Source organism: Sorex araneus, chromosome 2 (assembly GCF_027595985.1).
Source record: "Sorex araneus isolate mSorAra2 chromosome 2, mSorAra2.pri, whole genome shotgun sequence".
NCBI classification, from domain to species: domain Eukaryota; kingdom Metazoa; phylum Chordata; class Mammalia; order Eulipotyphla; family Soricidae; genus Sorex; species Sorex araneus.
In genome coordinates this window covers 351797882-351814788 of record NC_073303.1, presented here as the reverse complement: position 1 = coordinate 351814788, position 16907 = coordinate 351797882, and the positions used below count along the sequence as shown (strand labels likewise).

The window sequence follows — 16907 nt, the reverse complement described above, 5'->3', positions numbered from 1 at the left end:
TCAGATCATTGATAAATGTTATCCACTAACCAAAATGTTTAGAAAGCTTATTCCTGGTCCGGGGAGATAACTCATAGGGCTGGGCATGTGTTTTGCTTACAAGGAGCACCCCTAACTTTGATCCCCAGAACCAAATGGTCCCTTAGCACTATCGAGACTGGCCCCTGAACACCACTGCCAAGTATGACCTGTCCCCCAAAATGAAGTTTTATTTCCAACAACTCATTACAGCTCTGAATGAGCTTGATTATCATTTAAGTTGCTACCGGGGTGTATTCGATATGCCAAAAACAGTAACAAGTCTCAGAAAAAAGGAGATGTTATCGGTGCCCGCTCAAGCAAATCGATGAGCAATGGGATGACAGTGACAGTGAGAGTGACTGTGTTTTAATAACTAAAATAACCCACACATTTTAAGGGTAAATGTCTCTGTGTCTTCTCTCTGTCTCTCTGTCTGTCCCTCTCTCTCTCAGTCTCTATCTCCTCTCCCTCTCCATACATACACATTGATCATTATCTTGTCACATTATCTCTTCGCTACCAAAAAATTTCAAAAGTAAAAGAAATGCATAGTAATAATGCTATGCTACATTAAAATCTAGAAGTTCAGTTAACACAAATTCTAATGTCTATTTGAAAAATGCGAATGGCTGTAAAAATTATATTTGAACCTTTCATCAAAATAATTGGAAAACTTGGAACACATGAATACACATAAAATTTTAACAGACAAGAAAATGGAATGGATTAATTGCACAATTATATAGATTTCTATTTCTTAACTATGAATTCTTCAGATTTAGAATTTCACCCATAATATGAATAATATCATTATTATGTTTCATAATATGAAACATAAAGCTTGTCTCAAAAAGAGCAATTTAAAGATATCTTGATTCCATACATAACTGTATTTCCCTAACTCTTGAGATTTGACCTTTTTAATCTTGCAATGACTCACAGGTTATAACTGAGCTAAGTCTGATAAAAATTTTGATTAATATTCAAAGTTTATAAAAGTCACAGAAAGGGCCAGAAAAGTAACTTACTCTTTTAGATCACATGCCTTGAATGTATGAGGCTCTAGCTTAGGTAAACATAGGGAAAGCCTGAGAACTTGCCTAGACAATCAAAGTAAAAATGAAAACAAGTCCTCAGAAGGTACAGCTTAATTAAAAATTAAACTTTAATTACTGAGAATGTTGACATACTATTTAGCTAAAAAGGAAAAAAAAAAGGAAAAAACGTACTAGGTCACTATGACACAATTTTTCCAGGAAAAAAATAATACCAAAAGACAAAAATTTACATTGAAGCCCAAAGCTTCACCAGTGCAAGTATTTCTTCTTTTAATTAAGATTTATTCCACATGCAAGTGGAGACAACAAACTATAAAGCACTTGGCAGCAGGAATTTCTCTAGGGATGACGAGAGCTCAAAGGGCTGGAGTGTGTGCCTTGTAGAAAGCAGCCCCGGCTCACTCCCCAGCACCTAAGGTCTCCAGGCACTGCCAGGAGACCCCTAAGCACGGAGTTGGTAGCAGATCCAGAACATAGCAGATGTGGCCAAGAAACAAAACAAAAAACCATTCTCCAGATAGTAAAGCGTCATCCAAACAAAGACCGGAAAGAAAAATGACATGCAAGATTTTATGTTTTGTTTTGGGGTTTTTTTGAGCATCTTAAACAAAAGAATCACGAAAGGTTCTTGGAATATGTATCTGCTGTGAAACAGGTATCTGCAAAACAGTTCTATTGTTGTGATCTGAACCGAAAATTCAAGTCAGTTATTCTATTTCTGTATTAAAATACTTCATTAAGATTGTTAAAGGGTAACAGTTTGGCCACCTTCAGAACAGGGAGTAAGGTTGGAGGGAAAATCACTCAGAACAACAGTACATACAAATTCTAACTTCCAAATGACGTAAGAATCTCTACTATGCAAAAGTTTTATTTTTAAAGCTTCATCAACAAGAAGTAATCATTTTAAAATAAAAGCAAATACTCAGCATTTTCAAATTTGACAGATGTCCAGATAGTAAAGATAGACATATACTAAAGATAGATGTCATATACTATAATTCTATTTAAATAAAATCTCCAGAACTGGTATATACAAAGAAATAGAAATTAGATTAGTAGTTTAGTAGTTATCAGGAGCTGGAGAGAAGATAGAATGGAGCATAAACAATGTCTGTGGTTACATTATTATGAAAATGATATACCTGGAAAAACTAGTGAATTACTAAAAACCACAGAATCATACACTTTCCAGTGATAAAGGGCATGCCCTGGTACTTATTGTAGCATACAATTTAAATGTTAGCTCTAGTAAACAAAAAACTATCACATTGACAATTAAATTTTTTAAAAAATCTGGCAGAATTCATGTCATTCTACAGACATCGTTCAGAGCTTTCCACCTACTCCCGTAATTCTTTCTGTACCTTGGCAAGGCGGCTCATTTGATCTTCTGAGAGAGTACTACTTGTTCTGCCAGGAGTTTTTGTGGGTTCTGATCCATCTGCTTCTACATTAGGCCAGACTTTCAAGTCATGCATCCCTTGGCGAAACATGCTGGGAGAAAAGAGAATGTTCGGGGCAGAAGTGAATTAATGTAGTTCATTATAGGATACTTCGGATTCCTAAACAGAGAGAATTCTACACAAATAAATGCATGTCTCTCTTGCCAAGCCTTAAGCCCCCAGTGGATTGTAAAGCAATTAACTAAGCAACTAAAATCCATGTAAGACTTTTTCACATGCCATTCTTTCTCCTCCAAGCAGTGAGAGCTAGTACAGAGAATTCTCCGGTAGCACAGAAGAGAAGACACAGCAGTGAAGCGAACGCCCCTTTTCATGTAAGTAGAAATCTTAGAAATAACAGAGACCAAATCCTACCAAACAGAAGAATGCCACATTCACAAAGACTGAGACCCTGATTTCAATAATTCATTGTCCTCTTCAAGAGGTAATCCAGCACAGTAGATAACAGAGTTCAACTACCAGGTTTTGAATCTTAGTCTTGTGATTTATTACCCGTAAGGCCAAGGGTAAGTTACTTAATTTCTCAGAGTCTTGGTATGCTACCTATTACAGGAAATGGAATTATGGAGTACTTATGTAGCTCAGAGGGATGCTGGAAAAAATACAGTATTAAAAGTAAATGATTCTTGTACCTACATAAATATTATTAACCTCTTAATAATAAAAACAGTGCTAATCCTTTCATTGGGCACAGCTGTTTTATTTTTTCCCCAAACTCCTTTTCCTAAGAGAGATATTTAGAAGAAAAATAGCAGATTCACATAAAAAAAATCTACCTCAGTAAAATCAGGAATTTAATATATATCCAGAATTTAATCTAAGAGCGTGATCCTGCTTTAAGGAGAAGACCATTTTGATATTTGTTCTATTTCCTTCAAACCACAACCAAGGTCTAAAGGTTGAATAAACTCATCAAGAAGTTTTATACAATCGGTTTTTAAAATATGCTACTGTCAAATTTCTATAGTTTGTTTTTCTATGCAGGGGTGAAATACATTCTTTTATTAGCATTTGTTTAAGTGTTCTTTTAAATAAGGCCTTTCATACGAATAAAGGCTACTCAAATATACCCTTCCAAAGCTGAAAAAACACTCAAAATCTTACTGTCATTCTGAGTCTCACTGGTACAGGTCAAAGAAGTCCAAAGTATTTTGCAAGTTCTCACATCTAATGTACTTTTTCAAAATAAGGTATAATTTGGCTATACCAATGATATTTTCTATCCACATAAACAATGATTAACTAAAATAAGTTGGCATAAAACTTTAAACTATTATTATCATGTTCTGACTAATGGACAACTTCTTCAGATTTTCCAGAGGTAAAAGTGGATTTTCTATAACATATATTAATGACACCATAAATATTTTATTTAATTTATTGACAGTGCCTGGGAATCAAACTTGGGGCCTCATACATACAAGGAAAGTGCTCTACTACAGAACCCCAATCTGGCTCCTGACATAAACATTATCTATAGAAGAGAGCTACAGACTTATACACAAAAGATGACTGATGGCATCTGTCATAAGGTCTCTAAAGTTGACAATAAAACAGGAAACACACAGCAACCCTATCTACAAAAACTTACCACAATAGGCCCAACAGAAAACAGACCGGTGGCTTATGAAAAATTCTCAAAACTGATCTTGCTGAACACTAAAGGAAGTTACACTATCAAAAAAACACACACTGAGGTCTTTTCATAAAGTTTCTTCATCTTTTAGCTGAGAGAGTCAGTATCACGCAAATCCACTCAGTTTCTAGGAAAGCGGGTACCGTGAGGTAACCATTCCTGTAAAGGAATATCCGTAACTGTCTCTCCAGAAACAGCAGAGGGCCCCACATCCTTCTCTTCACCTCTCCACTCCACAGTGAATACTCGGACTGCCTGAACTTAACTAAATCAACAATAAGCACATTTGGCAGGCAGGCAGTTTACTAAATGATTTAGGTGCCTTGGGATGGATCTGGAGAAGAGATTTAAGGATGGGGAACGTGCAGGGTGGGGGTGTTGCCAAGTGACTCAAATGATCAAGCGAACATATTATTTTCTTTTGACACTAATGGAACCTTTGCAGAGAGTTACACAGCCTCCAGGTGGCAAGGCAGAAGATGCTCAGAGCATCATGTCCACTTGGGAAATTAAGCCAAACAGGCAAGACAGAAGAAACGGCACAGCAGGACCTCCTTCCGACGCCAGCAGAGGCCCCAGCAACAGCTGCTGTTGACGCTCCAGCTCTGAGTGCCAAGTCACTTCAGCAGCAACTGCCCTGACTTCAGAATTCACATTTGGAGAGAAGGAAAAAAAAAAAAAATCTGCAAAAGGAATTTGCAGCACGCCTCAAGTTTCTTTGCCAACTCAACCTAATGATCAATCCATTCTTTTGCTACTTAGAAATCTCACAAGCTAGACTTTAAAAATGAGATCCATTACTTATTCTAGCCATATCCTAACAGATTAGTCTTTCAATTATTAAGTATTCTTCTGGAATCATTGCTGCACCCTGACTCAAGTATACAAAACATATTAACAAATAACAGGAAGTTGGGAGTCACCAGATTCCAAATACTCTGAAGAATTATTATACTTTGAAGACCGCTTGTGAAAAAAAAAACTAGAGTCCGTAGAGGGCTCTTTGGAGGGCTGTGTGGAGAGGAATGTAATTGTTTTTTTTTTGTTTCATGCCTTCAGAAATATCTCAAGAAATTAAGTTTTCCTCAGTCATGAGGACGGACGCCCTGTGATAGGATTCTTAATGGCAGGAAAAAGAAACTTTGCACAGGCTGCCTGCTGATAGCACCACAAGACTCATGTAACATCTTTCCTGGATGTCAGCAAAACACAGAGCAGAGAAACAGCTGTGGCCCAGCAGTACCAGAGGATGGAGATGGGCAGCCTGTTCCAGCGCCGGCGATACTCTATCAAATCCTTCCACCCGACACAGCTGCCGATGGAGCCGAGCGCCACGCTTGAGAATACCTGGGCTTGGACTCCAGTGCAGCCCAGTTCACACTCAAGGAAAGGACCAAGGGCAAAGAGGAAACAGGACTATTATACAATGTCACCGGGACTCTGGGAATCCTATTTAAGGGGGTCCCTCCCAGAATTTGGGTGCTCCTCTACGTTCTCTTCTCTTCCTTTCATTTTAATAAAAATCTTTTTCGCGGGGGCCGGAGCGATAGCACAGCGGGTAGGGCGTTTGCCTTGCACGCGGCCGACCCGGGTTCGATCCCCGGCATCCCATATGGTCCCCCAAGCACCGCCAGGAGTAGTTCCTGAGTGCAAAGCCAGGAGTAACCCCTGAGCATCGCTGGGTGTGACCCAAAAAGCAAAAAAAAACAAAAAAACAAAAAAAAAATCTTTTTCGCATTAAGCCATTCAAAACAACAAGAAGAAAAATATATGGACTGAAGGAATTCTTTGAATTTTTTTCTTTTTGAAAATTCAGAACATACATCAGTCTAAGAGGGAAAAGAAGCTAGTTAACTAGTTATTTTTGCGTTTCTTCAGTTGCTCTTCAAAGGTTCCCCACATAAACCTCAATTAACATCTAATGTTGGGGCCAAAGAGATAGTTAGGGCCAGCAGGTAGGGCACTAGCCTTGCAAGCTGCAAACCAGGATTCAATTTCTAGGACCCCCCAGGGCCCCCTGAGCCGGCCAGTAATGATCACAGAGCAGATTCAGAATAAGCCCTGAGCACTGCCAGGTAGAGGCACAAAACAAAGTAACAACAAAAACACATCTGGATAACTTCCCAACAGCTATATAGGGGTTAGACTAGTTAATAAAGAAAATGTCAATTTTACCTTTAAATTAAACAACAGTCAGATGACCATTGCCTTTATAGCCAAGCACATACAGCACTACTTAAATGAAAAGATATTTTGGCAGGTTTTGCAGATATATTTTGCAAATTAAATAGGTTCAGTGAAATTTGTTTACATTTTAGTTTTTTCAACTTCTAACATTTGGTAACAGTTATTCTCATCATATTTGCTTTTGGTATATTCCACCAATGTTTATTTAATAATATGCGATTTCCAGGTATAATCCAGGTATAATCAGGACACTAAATTTTTGCTTCAAAATAAGAGGAAAACAAAATATTTTATTTTAAATAAAATGATCAGTTAAATAAAAGCATACGTGGTATGGAAACCTAAAAGTGCTAACTCAACAACACATTTGAGAAGCCCTGTTCTAAGTAAAACAGAAGTAGCACTGCTCTCCAGGCTGTTTCATTTTTATTTGACATCAGCCTTGTTCAGGATAAAAAAGACTAGCATTAAATATCATCCGGTTAAAAGTCAAGCGAAAATGGATGACTGTGATGACTTTCAAAAATTCAATGTCTTGTTTTTTCCTCTTTTAACTGGGTTATGATAGTTAACAATGGTACTGAAGTTGTTGAACGTGGACAGGGTTCTGCACCAATCCCTCCACCAGAGTTACAATATCCTTCAAACTATTGTCAGTCCATCCCACAACAGTGATCACTGAATCTTAGGTATCTATCCAAACAACAACAACAACAACAACAACAACAAATTAATCCAAAAAGAAAAGTTGTATGCATACCCATGTTCACTGCAGCACTGTTTTTATAATAGTCAAAATTTGGAAAAGGCCTGAGAACAGCAACACATGACTGTATGGAGAGTGGAATACTACTCTGCCATTTAAACTGATGAAACAATGCCTCCTGTGCAACAAAGTAAATGAAACCTTAGGTGATAATAGTAAGTAAAATAAGAAAGTGAAAGACAATTATTAGGGCCCAACTCATTCTTAAATGGGTTAACAGTGAAAAAGCTATAGAATCTTCCTTTCTTGAGGGCCGAAGAGATGCAGCCAACCCCAGTTTACTCCTCAATACCATATATGGTCCCCAGAGTGCCAGCTGGATGATTCCCATGCACAGAGCTAGGGATAAGCCTTGAGCAAGATAGGTGCAGCCCTACCCATCCCTTCTCAAAAATTCTTCCTTTCTTGTATAAATTGCAAAGCTGGGTAACAAAAAAAAAAAAAAAAAAAAAATTCAGTAGAGCAAAGCTTAATTCATAAACAGAGAAAGAATAATAGAATTTTACCAATTCTCTAAGACTAAACAATGATCCCTCTATCCAAGAAGGGATGAAGGAAAAGAAATACTTTCAGGTTCTGTTTTGTCATTAACTGCTATTATTTATAAATTTAAAATAAAAAGCTACATTAACAACTTTCTGGTATAACTTTGGAACCTTTTGTTGTTTCCACACCCCAGACATGGCATTATCACCTGATATAGTTGCAGTTCTGCAGTAAGCCCAGATGTCACTCTATAGCCATGTCATTTGACAAGGGAGAAAAACCCTACTAACAAGGCTGTTAGTGTATTCCAACATCCAGTTTTTTCTAAAAGCAGACATAAGTTTCTAAGGACTGCCTTTAAATAGAAGTGGCATTACCCACAATTAATGGCAGAACAATAGAAACTTTCTTAATATGCGAGTACTGTAAGATATGTGTCAAATTTAAAAATTCACAGTGATTTGGGGGCTGGAGCAATACCACAGTGGGTAGGATGTTTGCCTTGTACCCGGGTTCGAATCCCAGCGTCATATATGGTCCCGGAAGCACCACCAGGAGTAATTCCTGAATGCAGAGCCAGGAGTAACTGCTGTGCATTGCTGGGTGTGACCCAAAAAGCAAACAAAAGATGTTGAAGATAAAAATTCAAAGGGATTTTTATGTCCTAGCATGGAGGAAAACAGAGTGAGGGAGAGACAGCAGGTGGGGCAGGGCAGGAAAATGAAGGAGATGGAAGGAAAGGAAAGAAAAGAAAGAGGAGGGGAGGGGAGAGGAGGGAAGGGAAGGGAAGGGAGAAGAAAAGAAAAGAAAAATGAAAGAAAAGAAAAGAAAAGAAGAGAAAATAAAAGAAAAGAAAAGAAAAGAAAAGAGAAGAAAAGAGAAGAAAAGAAAAGAAAAGAAAGGAAAAGAAAAGAGAAGAAAAGAGAAGAAAAGAAAAGAAAAGAAAGGAAAAGAAAAGGAAAGACCAGAAAACCACAACACTCCTATAGATAAAATCGGCTCCCCAAGAAGATAATGCTTACCCGTATTTTCCAAAGAGAGAAACTGTTGTTCCACCCACAGGCACTGCCTTGCCTGGTCCATACACATCCCAAATGGTCAGGGCCACCTGGGCATTCCTGGGGAGATCAGGGTACTTCACAGGCAATTTCAGCCACTCATTCCAGCTGGAAACAAAATTAGCATAAACATAAAGCTAAGGAAACAGGTACCATCAATACCTATGTATGCACTTAATAGTTTTATACACACTATTCAAATTATCAAACCACAGAATGGGGTTTGGAAAGACAGAATGCTCCCAAAAGCTGAAATCAGTACCATGGGGAAAAAGAAAAAAAAGTGACAGTTGCATTAATCTTGTTCTCTAGGCAGCTTTCATTTTAAATGCAGCATAACAAATTTTTTTTCTTTAATAAAGCTCAGAAAAATTACTCTAGATAACTGCTAAATCCTTTAACCAAAAAATTAGAAAATATTACTAAGACACAAAGAATAAGATATGGTTAATAAAAATCTGGGAATGTGACCAAATGAAACTTTTAGAAATTTTTTGAACCAAACTATGATTTTTTTCTATGAGCATCCTCCACAAGTTTTATATATTAAAAATCAAAAAAAGTCAAAATCACTTCCATTCATTCAAAACAGCGCTAAGGATAACATGGTCCAATAATGCATAGCAGTGCTATAACAATGAAAATCCACCAAAATCTTAAAGAAGAGGAAGTGGCCAATGCACTAACTTTTAAACAAGAAGTTCAGACTATTCTAGCAGCCATGTTTTATGTCAGATTTTTCTGTTCCTCAAATTATTTCATTAATACTGAAAATGCTTAACTAGTAGTTTTTTATGTTTTCAAATTATGTTTACAAATTTTATTAAGCAGTGTGTGCTTTTAACAATAAAGTACAATGGAGAACCTGTTTTTACTCTCTATTCACCTGTTAAAATTTTCTTCTGCATTCAAGCTTCACGTTGGGTTTGATCAATTCAACTCCCTAAAACAGATGGCTTTTAAAATCCCAAAAGAACGCTGAGCAAACAATATACAGAGAAATAATCAACACATGCACAGAATTGCTTCTCTGTTTATTTATAATTATTCCAAAAGGGACATGTGCCAGTTGAGTCAAATATATTGAAGCAAATTGAACAGCAATTTCAAAAACCTGGGGTTGGAGAGATAGTACAGGTGTTAAGTTGCATGCTTTGCATGCATCTGACAGAACCCTAGGGTTCACAGGGTCCCCAAGCACAACAGGTACAGTCCTAGGAGCCCCCCCCGGAACACCACAGTGGTGAACCTCGTAATCCTGGGCACTTCTGGAACCTTTCATTGTACAGACCCGTGGCCAAAAATTGCCAGGAGAGCCTATGGGATTCCTGAGCACTGCCTGGTAGACCTCTCAAAAATAAATAAAATCAAATAAAACAAACACTTAAATGACTAAAGTATCATATAACTTTAAGGATGCACAGAAAATGAGACATGGCTTTGAATTTTAGGAAAATCACACCATGAATAATTTTTTTCAATAACATTTTTTTAAAATGAGAGAAAGAAAAGGGCATGCTCAAAAATGCCATTCTCCTGGGTTCAATCCCCAGGAACACACACACACACACACACACACACACACACAGAGTACACACACACACACACACAAAATAAATAAAATAAAACATGCACACAAAGTACACACACACACAGAGTACACACACACACACACACACAAAATAAATAAAATAAAACATACACACAAAGTACACACACACACAGAGTACACACACACACAAAATAAATAAAATAAAACATACACACAAAGTACACACACACACTAAAATAAAACATACACACACACCAAGTACACACACACACACTAAAATAAAACATACACACACACAAAGTAAAATAAAATTCCACTCTAGCACAGATTAATTTAAGGGATTAGAGGAAAGTAATTACTAGCCACATCATGGACCACACTGTGGAAGAAAGCCCTATGTAAGCAGTGTCAATCTTGTGCCAATGAACAAAGCACAGAGGTTAATTAACACAGGCCAAAGTTAAAAAGAAAGGTGAAGACAAGAGCCAAAATGTACTGTTAAAAAAAAAAAGTACTGTAAAACTTCTCATCTTCCTACTGTCCTGGAATGACAAGGAGACAACACATAACCAACCTAGCACTTGCCTCAAATCGTGCCAGCAAATGCCAGGTCCCAATATCTCTTTAAGTTAACCGGTTCACATAGCTGGGCTACTACAGAATAGCTCTTTCATAAAAATGAGTTTACAATGGAAAGACTCTGAAACTTCTCCAGACATTTCAGAATTTACACAGAATTCCAGTCAGGGACAAATTTTTTTTTTAAAAAAAATAAAATAAATATTGAACACCTTTTTGTTCTCTTCCTCACCTTGTTATCTTTTTCCTATAATAGAAATCTTATTAAGCTCACCTAATAGCTCTTAAGTTACAACTCATTAAACTCACATAACAACTTTCAAAACATAATCTCTGATCCCAGCAGTTTGTAATCCTAACCCCAATACCACAGTATCAACTCGAGTCTCACGAACATACTCCTAAATCTAGAATTTTCAGTTCCATCAGATTAATATATGCCTCTCTAAAGTTATCTCAAATCCCTGTGAGAGGGACAGAATATGGTTCCCTGAGCATTCCCTGAGCACAGTGACAGCACTTAAGTCCTGAGTACAGTCACATGTGACACAAAAACAAACAAGCAACAACAACTAAACTACATCATATAGTTTATGAAGTGCCAAAAAACTAAGGACCCAAAATTCTATTAAGGAAACACAGATGCCTCATTTTATTTACCTTGCATTCCTACAATAGTTTGCTAATGTAGCATACTCAGTAAATACTGAAATAAGCTTTGTAAAGTTCTACATTTAAAGAAATCATTTAAAAACTGATTTGATGGTAACAGATCTCGAAAAGAATAGCACTCAGGGGCCAAAGAGATAGGACAGTGGGTAGGGTGCTTGCCTTGCATGTGGCCAACGTGAGTTTGGCACCTCTTAGAGTTTATTGAGCAATGCCAGGAGTGATCCCTGAGCACAGAGTCAAGAGTAACCCATGGACACTGCCAGGTGTGACCCAAATCAAAACAAAAATTATTGAGCTTGGGGTCAGAAAGATAGTACTGGAGGCAAGGCATTTATGTTGCAACCATCCCCATATAGATACCTGGTACTACATCTGGTGCCCTAAGCACTGCCTGGAGTGGCCACTAAGCACAGACCCAGGAATAACCCTTGAACACTGCTGAGTATTATCCAACACCTTCCCCTGGCAAAATAAACAAATAGCACTGTAGCACTGTAAGTAGCACTGTCATCCCATTGTTCTTCGATTTGCTCGAGTGGGCACTGGGCACCAGTAACGTCTCCATTGTGAGACTTGCTACTGTTTTTGGCACGTCAAATATGCCCCCCGTAGCTTGTCAGGCTCTGCCGTGTGGGCGGGATACTCGCGGCAGCTTGCCGGGCTCTCCGAGAGGGATGGAGGAATTGAACCCAGGTCAGTCCCATGCAAGGCAAGCACCCTACCCGCTGTTCTAACACACAAAAATTAACAGAACTCAAAGCATCAGAGTAGAAATATATTGAACTATTTTAAAGTGTTATATTTTTGGAGGCTCAGGATGATAAGAGAATTTTCTGGATATTTTATTTTTGTTTTAGACATATGAAATAGTCCCAAGTGTTTACAAAAGTATATCAATATACCTAATATAAATTCACTTCTACTCAAATGCTAATATAATACTAATATGTGTAATACTTTTTTTCTACTTGAATAGGTTACTGTTCTAAACTAGTCCATCAATGCTTATAAGGTAATAGAGAAATCTCTCTGTATTCCCTAACAACAATATCTATAAATAAGTCTAGATTGTCCAGAACCAATTATATGCAAGAAAACAACTTACTTCCATCTTGTACTAAATGCCTTGTAGGATGTTCTCACTGGCAAGGCCAAAGGCTTTCCTTCTGCAAAAACTTGACAAGTAACATAAAGATCTGAGCAAGTGTCTTGGTACAGTCCTGAAAACTTCAACATTGGATCTTCTAGTACAGCTTTATAACTCTTCTGTTCTCTTTTTCCTTCCAAACTTCCTCTAGAAACATAAGAACAATGTTTAGCTATACATCTTTCAAGCATATGCACAAAATATATTATTAGATCATGTCAAAGTAACCTTCTGCTATTTGAACATTTTATTAAATACTAAAACATCTGATAAAGGTCTCCTAAAATCCTAACTGTATCTAACATCATTCCCATCTTATTACCATAAATAACACACACAGGATACTAACTGTAGTTTAAAACATTGCTCTGGCATCAAGATCATGTCAAATATTAGGAGAGGCAATTTAGATATTTCTTATTTTTTATGGTCTAGATAAGCAGACATGCCTGATTGAAAAAAAAATAGTAAACGTAGAGAAACAAGGTAAACTGCAAGTTGCTGATGTAGCTAAATGTTAAAGTTTGTGTGAAAAGTACAGCAGAGAGAGAAAAGTAGGGGGAACAATGAAATACCAAATTCAGTAAAGTGCCTGAGAAAAAGTGAACAATCAAAATCCATCAATTGAGATACATGACGTGAGAACTGTTTTTTCATGCTTTTGTTAGTAAACTATAAAAATGGAGATGGGCTGAAGCAATATTGGTGGGAAGTTTTAAAAGACAAAATCAGAAAAGAAAAAGTAGATTAAGGCAAGATGCTGGAGTAAACAAAAAAAAATAAATACAGACTAAATGTTCTTTAGCACCACAATACCACTTGTGGGTGATTAAACTAAGTTTAATCTTAATTATGTCTACATAATTTGACACTTTCTACCATAGTTAATTTAATGAATCAAGTTAACAATTACCAAAACAATCTAAGAAATTTCAAAATTAAAATTAAGAGTAGTAAGCTAATGACGAGCTCAGGTTTTAGATTGCTTTTTAAGTGTTTTGGAGACTTCGTAACTGACAATGCCTTACAAAGGTAGAAAAAGAAACATCTGAAAATTATCAAGCTGGACAAGAACTGAGTGTTAAAAGTTGTTTAAGGGACATACATGATAACCTTTCAGTATCTGTATTGCAAACCACAATACCCTAAAAGCGGAGGGGAGAGAGATGGGTGTGTGAGGAGAGAGAGAAAGAGAGAGAGAGAAGAGAGAGAGAGACTGAGACAGAGAGAGAGAAGTATCTGTCATAGAGGCAGGCTGCAGGAAGGGGTTGGGTAGGGGGTGATGGGATGGAAGGGAACCTGGGACACTGGGACACTGGTGGAGGGATGGATGTTGGAACACTGTATGATTGAAACCTAATCATGAACAGCTATGTAAGGGTCTATCTCACAGTGTTTCAATAAAAAGTTTTTTAGAAAAAGCATCAAAGTACAGATTGCTATTAAAACTATACAAATAGAATTTTTTTAAATGACCTATGGAGAAAAAGAAACATATAATTTGCTGACAGTACTCTCCTGTTTATGATTCTAAACTTCCAACCTGCCCTCAAAATAAAAAAAAATTAAACGTTAGAACCAAAACAAACAAAAAAAAAGTATAGCATTTTGCCAACATAACCCGTATTTGTATTTGTCTCAAAATACTCAAGCTCTGCAGACCCAGTTTCGATCCTTAGCATCCTATATGGTCCCCTGAGCACTGCCAAGAGTAATTCCTGCTGAGTGCAGAGCCAGGAGTAACCCCTGTGCATCACTGGGTGCGACCCAAAGAGCAAAAAAAAAAAAAAAAAATACTTGTAAGCCCTTCTAAATACTCAAGGTATTTCTTTATTTTGTTTGTTTTGATTTGGTTTTGGGCAATGCCCAGCTGTGTTCAGGGTTTACTCCTAGCTCTGCACTCAGAAATAAGTCCTGGCAGTGCTCGAGGAATCACATGAGATACTGGGCATCAAACTGGCACTAGTAGTATGCAAAGAAAGCTCCCTACCACTGTGCTATTACTCTGGCCTGTTTATTCTTATGTTAACAAAGTTCACTTTTATCTTTCTTTTTAATGTTGGGACATCTCAAAAACGCATTCATACCAAAAAACGTGAAGCAAAGAGACTGAAAGAAAGCCCTTTACCAAGTGATGGCTTTACATGGGCTGATGGAGAAATTAAGTCTGCAAAGTATTATGTACAGATAGAGTAGATGTTGAGTTTTTTTTTTAACTACTACCAATGAATGAAAGGAAAAGGATTTTTCCCAGTCTAAAGTGACTTCTGAAATAAAGGACAATAGTTAGAGGTGTATCTGACAACTTTGAAAAGATGTTTATTTCATGCTATAGTTACCAACCCACTGTCCGAAACACATGTGTTCAGTGTGGGACTAATTACAGATGGTGCTGTGGTTATAAATGTGTGATTAGCAGTCACATACAAAAATACTTCACTGCCTTAAAATGGACATCATTCCCAATGCAGCCGTACCGGTCCCATTATCATCTCAGGATAGGATGCTTTTTACACTCCCACTCAACTGTGGTACCCCAGGATTATCTACCACGATCCTTTGCTCATACTTTTCTTAGTCCCTTTGCAATTAACTGCTGCCCTCGTTCTCCACTTGCTCCCACGTTATCTGCCTAAATAGAGCCTGACCTGTCCCGGGACGGCAGATACCGGAGCCTCTCCCACCTTCAGCACAGCCGACACTACCATCTCTGCACTCAGCTTCTCCACTAGCCCGTCAGTCTGTCGACACTGCCATCACTTTGACTATCTCTTTTTTTCACCCTCGATTCCGACTCTAAAGATGGTCCAATTACGAACTGCAGGGAGATTCAAACGAGACTAAGACTGGACTCCTCGTCTGAAAAGTGGGGCAGTACGAGTCCCTCAAAAGGCTGCTGGCACAGCAAGGGTTAGGAAGCTCTGTGGCACCACAGGGAGCCCCAGCACAGTTCCCGCGGAAAACCTTTCTCACAGGCTTTTACCCTATTCCTCTTCTCTGGCCTTCGCCCTCCACTCCGCCCCCGAGCCAGCTCCAGGCCAGTAATCAGCATCCCAGCGACCCACCTAGTTAATTTCACCCCCTCCCCATACTTCAATCCCAGCTACTGCAGTCCCCGACCCCCTTTCGTCTCACATTTTAAGTTGCACGTTGATGTCCAGGTCACAACTGTAGATGTAGTGAAACTTCTCCGCTTCCCCCATGGCCCCACCGCAAAGAAAGCACCAAAAACTGTGAAGCAAAGAGTTAGAAAGTCCTAGGGACGCCAGCAGCTGAACACAAACACTTCCGGTTCCAGCCTCAGTCTTGAACGCAACCAATCGTTGCGCGGAGCGCATCGTCACGTGGCGGAAGTTCCTCCCTAATCTTCTGTTCCGCGCATGTGCAGCAAGCTCCCACCATCTTGCTTAAGGGTAAGTTAGTTCCGGGAAGAAAGCTGTTTGGTTACATTCCAGACTTCCTGTTTTTCTTCTGTCAGCGCTTTTTTTAAAAATAAGGAAAGAGCTTTTAAAACTTCAGCGGCATTTAAAATTATTGTAAAGGAAAATTTGATTCGTCGTGTATCTGGCCCAGCAGTAGCGTGAATGCCTCACCAGGATCAGATTTCCCAGCACTGCAAAATATATATATATTTTTTTACATGCGGTAGTATCTATAACAACATTCATTAGCTGGCTGATGACTGAAGTGGGAGCAAGCCCAGAATTAGAACTTTGCCAAATTAACATTGCTGTGGCCTTTGCAAAAATTAGTGAGGTAGATCACCTCACTATTTCTCAAGTATTTCTCAAGCAAATATTTGGCTTAGTTTTGATCCAACTCTCAACTTAGATCTAATCAGAGAAAGACAAATATGCTACTATAAAAAGCCAAAATTCAGGGACTGGGTTAGAGGGTTGGGTGCTTGACTTGCATGCAGCCAACCCCAGTTTGATCCCTGGCACATTATATGGTCCGCTGAACACTGTCAGGAGTGATCACTGGGTACAGAGCCAAGGGTAACCTCTGAGCACCACTGTGTAGGGGCCCATTAACCCTTCCCATTGCAACCACCCCTCAAAAAAAGTCAAAACTAATGGAATCTAGATTTCACGTATCAACAATTTCTAACCGGGAAGTATATGAAGTCTATTATTTTACCACAAGAAAATGTTTTTATATTCCTCTCTGTATTTGTGTCAAATACCTATTCTGTATTCTAGAGTTCTGGATTTCTTCTTTCGGGGCCTTAAGTTTTTTCATTTGGAACATGATAAGTAAGAACATGTTTCCATTGGAT

General features: G+C 38.2%; 1 protein-coding gene across 2 annotated transcripts in view; it reads right to left on the bottom strand.

Annotated features, from left to right (window-relative positions):
* Positions 1-15913, bottom strand: part of PIK3C3 (phosphatidylinositol 3-kinase catalytic subunit type 3) — a 110214-nt gene extending 94301 nt beyond the window's left edge. For both annotated transcript variants that reach the window (XR_008628620.1, XM_055128244.1), the window contains exons 1-4: positions 15764-15913; positions 12587-12775; positions 8643-8786; positions 2447-2576 (exon numbers count right to left, since the gene is read on the bottom strand). Coding sequence is in view for 1 of the 2 variants with exons in the window: in XM_055128244.1 (XP_054984219.1) it covers positions 2447-2576; positions 8643-8786; positions 12587-12775; positions 15764-15831 (531 nt within the window). In the remaining variant the exon portion in view is untranslated. The remainder of the gene's footprint in view (positions 1-2446; positions 2577-8642; positions 8787-12586; positions 12776-15763) is intronic.
* Between the last annotated feature and the right edge of the window lie 994 nt (positions 15914-16907).